At 54.7% G+C, this 8,453-nt stretch overlaps 1 protein-coding gene across 1 annotated transcript; it reads left to right on the top strand.

The window, feature by feature from the left end:
• The first annotated feature begins 3,813 nt into the window (after nt 1-3,813).
• POU4F3 (POU class 4 homeobox 3) lies at nt 3,814-5,145 on the top strand. The gene is made up of 2 exons (XM_055429534.1): nt 3,814-3,933; nt 4,249-5,145. The coding sequence occupies exons 1-2, from the start codon at nt 3,814-3,816 to the stop codon at nt 5,143-5,145; spliced, it is 1,017 nt and encodes a 338-aa protein (XP_055285509.1).
• The last annotated feature ends 3,308 nt before the right edge of the window (nt 5,146-8,453 follow it).

The raw sequence follows: 8,453 nt of genomic DNA, 5'->3' as shown, positions 1-8,453 counted from the left end.
CCCTTTTTCTAGATTCAATATGTACTCAGCAAGTATTTGGAAATGATTGCACAATGAAGGAGATGCCCCCACTTATGCCCCCCATTTGTGTAAATGGCCATGTGGTCCTTCCTTGGCCCTCAGACAGATTTTGTTTACTCCATACATGATGTTTACATGTGTGAGTGCTTTCATTGTAATTTAACACCATGAGGGTGAGGGTGGGGACATGTGCTCCCCAGTTTACCATAAGCCCAAGCCTCCCTTTTATACACCCAGCTAATTAATTTTACCAGACTTGCCCCTGACAGTTTAAGTTTGAAAATTCTGTACAGTATAGATGATGTTATTGACTGTGTTCTGGGGCTCTCCTTCCAGTTGCTTTCTGAATGGTCTCTTCCTTCTTCTCGAGTCTGTTGTCTCCAGAGCCTTCTCAGTAAGACTGGTCCCTGAGGATGGGTGTCATCTTACTGCTGGCCCCCTAGAGCTGCTGGTAGACCCTCCTGAAGAGCAAGGTGGGAAAAACCCAGAGAACACAGGTTGCCTGATGCAAGCATGGCTTTTGATTTGTGATCCTAATGTCTCAGGATGTTGGAGTGGGGGTTGGTAAGCTGAAGGTCTGAACTGGAGGCCTAAGAGGGCTAGTTAGTTTTGCTGTTTCTCTGACCTCTGCTTGACCTCGACCCTGGCCAGCGTGTCCCAGGCCCCTGGGAAACAAAACAGGGAAGAATGGATGTAGATGGGCTTTTCCCTCCATTTCTGGGGGGTTCTGCTTCACAGACAACTAGGGTCTCAGGGCACCATAAGGCCAGGCAAGTTACAGATTCTTTTCCCTGGAGGATCCAGTATCCCCAGATTCCCACTCCCCTTTTCCTTTTGGCTTCTAGTATTGTGCAGAAAACAAGAACTAGTGGTCCTAAATGCTGGTGAGTGATCAAATAATGCTACATTTAGCTGCTAAGGAGTTGAGAATTCCTGGAGAGAAGCTCCTGACTTGCTCACAATGTGTGGCATTTAAATTAACCAGAACAGTAGTCTTTTGCTTCAGCTGGAAGGGCTGGGTTCACTCTCCTGGGTGAACTGAGGCCCAGCCAGGGTCATATCTACCCAGTGTTTGAATACTATCCCACTCCTGGTCTTCCCGAGGCCCTTGGTTTTTATGTGCACTCTATACTTCAAGAAGGGAGAAGGCAATGGCACCCCACTCCATTACTCTTGCCTGGAAAATCCCACTGATGGAGGAGCCTGGTAGGCTGCAATCCATGGGGTCGCTAAGAGTCGGACACGACTGAGCAACTTCACTTTCACTTTTCCCTTTCATGCATTGGAGAAGGAAAAGGCAACCCACTCCAGTGTTCTTGCCTGGAGAACCCCAGGGATGGGGAAGCCTGGTGGGCTTCCATCTGTGGGGTTGCACAGAGTTGGACATGACTGAAGTGACTTAGCAGCTTAGCAGCATACTTCAAGAATCCCATCAGCCTTGCTCCGTGTTGCTGAGACAGTCAATTCCTTGTGCATGAGACAGACTATTTCCTGAAGTGGATTTTAGACTGGTGCTTCTGTGAGGGCAGAGATGGTGTCTGATTCGCATCTGTGTCTCAGCCCTCACCATGGAGTGTGGTGCAAAACAGATGAACAGAGGACAGCAAGGAACCAGTTTGCTCCTGCAGGCGAACCATTTTCCAGAGAGAGGACCTAGGCCACTCCTGCTCCCAACAGATTTCTAAGTTGAGGGAGAAAGAGGAAAGGAACAAGCATTCAGTCCATGATTTCAGTGTGCCAAGCACGGTACCAAATGCTTATCTGTGTATTCCCCACAACTATCAGAGGAGGAGAATAACAGATGAGCAAAGTGCCATATGCAGACTCTAAGGTGGCTCCTGGCCTCTCCACCAGCAAGATCCTAGGTTAGAGCCTGCGCCCCCAAGCATCAGGCCGCCAGGGTTGACTGAGTGCTTTCCTTTCTACTCCAGGTGGAACCGTCTTCACCAGAACCCAAGAAGGCAAACAAACAGCAGGGTAACTACCATTTCAGAGCTCGGCAAACCGAGGCCCAGAAAGGGTTAGTGAAAGGGCAGCACGTGGCTTCTGGGGTTGATTGGAGGACGGGATCCAGGCCCGGGGACAGGCTCCGATTCGGAGATGGGGGATTGGCAGAACCGGGGGAGGGGGAGGCCGGACCTGGCAGCGTTTCCTCTTAGGCTTGGGGTTGGCCCCTTCACCCCACCGCCACCGCCACCCCCACTCCATTAACCTTCTGGGAACCCCGACTCACACCCTCAGGCGCGGCTGCCAGCATCTCTGAAACCCGAAGGCCGCCCCGCGGTGGAGGCGGCGGCGAGGTGGGCTCAGCTGGGAGCACAGGGCTTCTCTCCCAACCCGGAGGGCGGCGCGGGCGGCCGCGGGCCCAGGATTCCCCATGCATTATTCACGCTGTTTACTAGCGCGGGGAAAGGCGAGGAGAGACGGGGAGAAACCAGGGAAGGAGCCGGGAGCAGAGGGGAGGGGGCGGGGCCGCACTAACCCCGGGGCGCACGGGAAGGAAACTTCGGGAAGGAAGACAAAGTAGCCCAGCGGTTAGGAGCCTGGGACGTCAGACGTGGCGCCTGGCACATAGGAGGCTGTCAGTAAATATGTGTGGAAAATGGATAGCGACCACGGAAAGAGTGAGTGAATGGCTCAGCTCCCAACGTTGCCTTGGGCACAAATCCCACCGACACTCGTGTTCCTCGTCTGTAAAATGGCATCACAGTCCAGTTCTGCAGGGTGTGAGGACTCCAGGGGCTAACACTCTAAACTGCCCAGCACATAGTAGCTTAAAAATGAAAGCTGTTGTTTGGGGAATGGGGCTTGTAAGCGTCAGCGACCCAAGAAAAGTCTGTTCACCCACTCCCAAGGCCGGTGGGCAGTCCTGAACCACTCTAAAAAATACCCTGAATTTTAGGCTGTCCTTAGGTCGGCTGGCTGGGGAGACGCAGCTGGGGAGTGGGGGGGGGGCAAATTGTCCTTTCAAGCGAAGGCAAGAAAGATAAGTGCGGGGAGGAGACCTCAGGCCTCCTGGCCTGGGCAGGCGGCTACTTTCCCCACATCCACCAGGCGCGGCCGACTGGGAGGTGGAGGTCACTGGGGGCTCCTCCTGGTTGTTCCTCATCCTCCCCGGAGCCCGTCTGGGCGCTTGCAGGCGCCTCTTCGCTGCGCGGCTGGGCCGAACTCTAGTGGACCGTTCGGGCGTGGGGCCAGGAGCGCCCTGGAAATGGGCAGTTTGGCGGCAGCGTGGCCGACAAAGTGAGTGAGTGTGTGTGTGTGTGTGTGTGTGTGTGTGAGCGCGCCCGTGCGCGCGATGGGTTGGGGTAGGTTCAGCTTCCTGGCCCACGGCTGCCCTTCTGTCTGGCTTGTGCGAGTTGGGACAGGATGGAAAGGTTGGGACTTTGGGGAGAAAAAGTCCGCAAAGTAAAAGTAAGATTCCGGAAGGTCTGCTGGCTGGAGCCGGGCGGGGCGGGGCGGACGCGGGGAGGCCCGGCCGGGCAGGGGTATAAATGCTGGGGCGGGGGCGGCAGGGGCCCGCGCAGAGAGGCGCGCGGAGAGCTGCCGCCTGGCCTCGCCTCCCGGGCCGCCCCTGCGAGTCTCGGGCGCGTGAGCACGCCTGCGCGCGCCCGGGCCCTTCCTGGCAGGCTGCTTGTAAGATGAGTGAAGAAGCAGGTGGGGGAGAGGGGAGGCAGGGAGAGAGAGGGCGAGGGGAGCGCGGGCGCTGAGCGGCGCTCACTTGGAGCGCGGCGAGCAAGCGAGAAGAGCCTGATCCATGTCCCTCGCTGCCTCCCTGCCCGGCGCGCGAAGATGATGGCCATGAACGCCAAGCAGCCTTTCGGCATGCACCCGGTGCTTCAAGAACCCAAATTCTCCAGCCTGCACTCCGGCTCCGAGGCCATGCGCCGAGTCTGTCTCCCAGCCCCGCAGGTACGTAGTGGAGCATAATTACCGCTCTAAGGCACATTTTTTGACAGGCACTTGCTTCATGTTTTTTTCATGTCGCCCAGAACAATCGCCGCTGTCTGAACCCCTCTCCTTGTCTCCCCCGCGCTCTCTCCCGGCGCGCTCTCTCTCTCATTCATGTCTCTGATCCACACGTCTGTTCCAGCAGAGCCTCTGTCTCCGTATTAATTTTTATGACCTGGGCTTTGAGGAGAGGCATCTCGGTTGCTTGAAAATGTGTTTTAATCCTGAGTTGACAGTATTCCCCACTGACCGTTCTGTGCGCCTTCTCGCTTGCAGCTGCAGGGTAATATATTTGGAAGCTTTGATGAGAGCCTGCTGGCACGCGCCGAAGCTCTGGCGGCGGTGGATATCGTCTCTCACGGCAAGAACCATCCGTTCAAGCCCGACGCCACCTACCATACCATGAGCAGCGTGCCCTGCACGTCCACTTCGTCCACCGTGCCCATCTCCCACCCGGCCGCTCTCACCTCGCACCCGCACCACGCCGTACACCAGGGCCTCGAGGGCGACCTGCTAGACCACATCTCGCCCACGCTGAGCGTGAGCGGCTTGGGCGCCCCCGAGCACTCGGTGATGCCGGCCCAGATCCACCCGCACCACCTGGGCGCCATGGGCCACCTGCATCAGGCCATGGGCATGAGCCACCCACATGCCGTGGCGCCTCATAGCGCTATGCCTGCCTGCCTCAGCGACGTGGAGTCGGACCCGCGAGAGCTCGAGGCCTTCGCTGAGCGCTTCAAGCAGCGGCGCATCAAGCTAGGGGTGACCCAGGCGGACGTGGGTGCGGCCCTGGCCAACCTCAAGATCCCCGGCGTCGGCTCGCTCAGCCAGAGCACCATCTGCAGGTTCGAGTCTCTCACTCTCTCGCACAACAACATGATTGCGCTCAAGCCGGTACTCCAGGCCTGGCTGGAGGAAGCCGAGGCCGCCTACCGAGAGAAAAACAGCAAGCCGGAGCTCTTCAATGGCAGTGAGCGGAAGCGCAAACGCACGTCCATCGCGGCGCCGGAGAAGCGCTCGCTGGAGGCCTACTTTGCGATCCAGCCGCGGCCGTCATCCGAAAAGATCGCGGCCATCGCCGAGAAACTGGACCTTAAAAAGAACGTGGTGAGGGTCTGGTTCTGCAACCAGAGACAGAAACAGAAACGAATGAAGTACTCGGCTGTCCACTGACTGCGACGGAGCACGGCGTCCGGGGCCGGGAGAGCTGAGTGTATGTCCCCCTGGAGCTGGGGGGAACGGTTTTGGGGGCTCCAAGACGTTTCCTGGCAGGTCAGGCTCTCACCCCCGAAGTCACAGACTTTCCCCTTTATCCTAATTAATTGCCTCCCGGCCTTCTCTTTCCCTTCTTTCCTTTCTCTTCCCACCAGAAAAGTTTGGGCGCTAAGATTCAGGAAAGGCATGCCTGGAGGGACTTGTGCTCTCCGTGGTGCTGAAAATCTCCCTCGCGCCCGGGACTGCGCGACCTCAGGGCAGGAGCCCAAAAGCAAGGGATAGTCAATTAGCCCGACCATAAGACTCTGGCGTGAAGGCATCACTTTGCTTAGCGTGATTAGACAAGGGGTGAGGGATGGAAAGGAAGTGATAAGTAATAATACAGTCTAAGTGGGGCACAAACATGTACTGGAGATTTATTTAGAGTATATAAAATACACGTATGTTTCCAAAGGATAGCCTTATACTCCCTTCCCCACCTAAATTCTATCCATCTCATCCTTTGCTGTAAGTTCTCTAAGGAAGCATGGATTAGGTTCAGGGAAAATGTGCAGAGTTGCCGGCTCCGAGCTGTTCTCCGCCATAAGGTGGGCTCCAGAAAAAGTGGGCCCTTTTCAGCGACTGAAAATACTGGAATCCTGTAGCTGGCTTGCAAGCAGCAGCCGGCCCCTGCTGTGACCCATCCTCCACGATCTGCTGGCCGTTCGAGGGGTAAAGACTGCCTGCAGGAAGGCAGGGGATTGGTAGCTTTCCAGTCGGACTGAGGACTCTCTGACCCTTGCTCACTGTTCCAGCCAGACTCTCAGAGCAGCTTAGAGGCAGATGCCCGAACGAAAGTAACTGTAACTCTCCGGAGCATATGCAAGTCCTTCTGACACGGCTCACCTCGTTGCGCTTTTATTACTGTTCCCATCGTTGTTTACTATTATTTATTTACCGCCACTTTTTTTCCATCCCCCAACCTCTTGGTGGAGGTTCACTCATAGTTTTGAGCTGATCGTGGGGCCAAACCACTGGCCTGGGTCCTTTTCACACCAGTCCCTCTGGCCCCGTCACATTTTACCTTTCGTTGCTTCATGTAATTTGGTTGTTGCTGTGTGACCTTTGGTTTTGTTGTCCGAATAGATGCAAATAAAATATTGTTTCCTTCTCTCTTTACCCCTTGAATTAACTTCTAAAATAAATGCTTTATTTTTCAACCCGAATCGCGGTGCTTTACTTTCTCAGCAGTTAAGGAGTAATAGACTCGGAAAGGATTTAGATGTCAGAACCCAGAAGGGCTGAACTGTCATTTCTAGGAGGCCAGTCTCCTGCAATTATTTTTCCTTGCTCCTTTTCCCTGGGTACCTTATCTTCTCACCTAGACCCTTCCTGGACCTCAGAGTTTCCAGATCTTTCCTCCACACTTCCCCAAGTGCAAATCTGTCAGCTTCTATTGGTCCAACTTGACTCAGACCGAAAACTTTTAGGCCTGACTAATGGGAGTAGGAGCCCCTAGTACCTCCACTCATTGGCTGAATGATCCTGAATCCAGTTTCTTAAACTTCTCTGAGTCTCTGCTGGTTGTCTGCAGCATGAAGATGCTAATACTTATCACAAGGCTATTATCAGGACTGAGTAAGGCGTCTGGCTCTTAGTAGGAAACATTATTTTAAAAGATTCAAATGGCTAGATGGGAGGTGAGCAGAGAGATGCAAAGAGAGAGGAAGATGTTCTTTACTGGGACAGAGTCATTAGAACTTCTTTGGGATTACTTCAGAAATTCATTTGAAATTATCGTCCAGGCGGTTATTCCAGCGTCTGTCTTGGCTTCTGTCTGTGCGTGTGTGTTGGGGCGGCGGGGGGGGGGGGTATGGGGGTGGCGGTGGTAAAAAGATACCAGCGGCAAAGATCCTATCTTAGTGCTTGTTCACAATAGGTGCTTAACAGATGCCAGTTTCCTTCTCACTGTCTCTTCGACACAGTCTAAAAAGGGGAGGAAATCTTATTTGTGAGCCTCAGAAACACCTTCATGATTTAAAAATGAATGTTCCAAGCCCCGAAGTCTTCTGTACATTTCCCCACCGTGTCTTCAAAGAACTCTGGGTCATCACGTTGGGCCTGAAATTCGGAGCAGAGCAGGTCTCCCCTCCGCGCAGCACGCCCCCCTACTGCAAAAGCAAACCTGGGGATCGCCCCCAGTCCCTGGACCTCAGCTCGTCGCCGCCGCCTTGCGCAACAGCCTCAGTGATTCCTCCACCTCCCCTCCATCGGGTGTCCTTTAATAATAAATGCCCTTATGCCATTACATTATATTGTGGGTTTTGAAAATTTAAAATACGCCTGATGCAATATTAATTGCCTATAGTGGTATAAAACACAGGGCCGGAGCCCAGCCGGGCTGCAGAGCAGGCGGCCGTGAATGTCCCGCGCCGATACGAAGCGTTCCAGACAGACGCGCCTTTGCGGGCTGCGAGGTTTCCTGCAGGTAAGAGCCTTCGGTTTTTTGTCCCGGTTGAAGAACTCGATATCCGCCTCCATCTCCTTTTTCGAAAAGTTCCCTGCTGTTTTTTATTTTCTTATTTATTTGTTTGTTGTATTAATAACATCAAAAGTTTGGGAGACTTTTTTTGAAGAGGGCGCGATGAGTCGCCTGAATGCAAGGTCTGTGTCACTCTTGGCCCGGCGGGGTGTTGAGTGGGACCCGCGCCTCTGTGCGTCAGCGGCTTCAGACGTCCTGGACGGTATGCGCGCCGTACTTTGACAAGTTTCTACCTGCGGGCGGGAGCTGCGGCCCGGCCACGCGGCTCCCCACCCTCTCCCACCCCCCGAGTGCGCCCGGCCGGCGCCGCTGCCTCTCTCTTTGGGCTTGTTCAGGAAGCATTGGGAGCTGCGGTTTCTCCGGAATTGTTCAGTCGCCTCTGTTATTTGTCCGGTGGAGGCACAGACCTCTCGAGGGGTGGAGTGTGTATGTGGCCGGGAGCAGGACGCGGCTGGGAGGGGGGGGTGGTGTCCGGGTACCAGTCGGTTTGGGGTTCAGGCAGGCCCGATTTTCATTCTGGTGGATCATTTCCTAATTGCGTGACCTTGCGCAAGTCACATCACCTCTCTAAGGCTCTGCTGATGGCTGTAAAACCGCACAAAAATTTTTTGAAGAGTAGCTGAAAAGCACTATGGAGCAAATTTGCTTTTCCCAAGTCCCATCAACTTGGCGGCCTTCACTACCCAAAGGCCCAGCTAGGGGTTTCTTTAGCCTGTGCCACGAGAAGGGGAGGCCAGTTCTCAGG

Source organism: Moschus berezovskii, chromosome 8, assembly GCF_049115385.1.
Source record: "Moschus berezovskii isolate FMDL1 chromosome 8, NW_MosBer_1.0, whole genome shotgun sequence".
NCBI classification, from domain to species: Eukaryota; Metazoa; Chordata; class Mammalia; order Artiodactyla; family Moschidae; genus Moschus; species Moschus berezovskii.
This window is presented reverse-complemented; position numbering and strand designations above follow the sequence as displayed.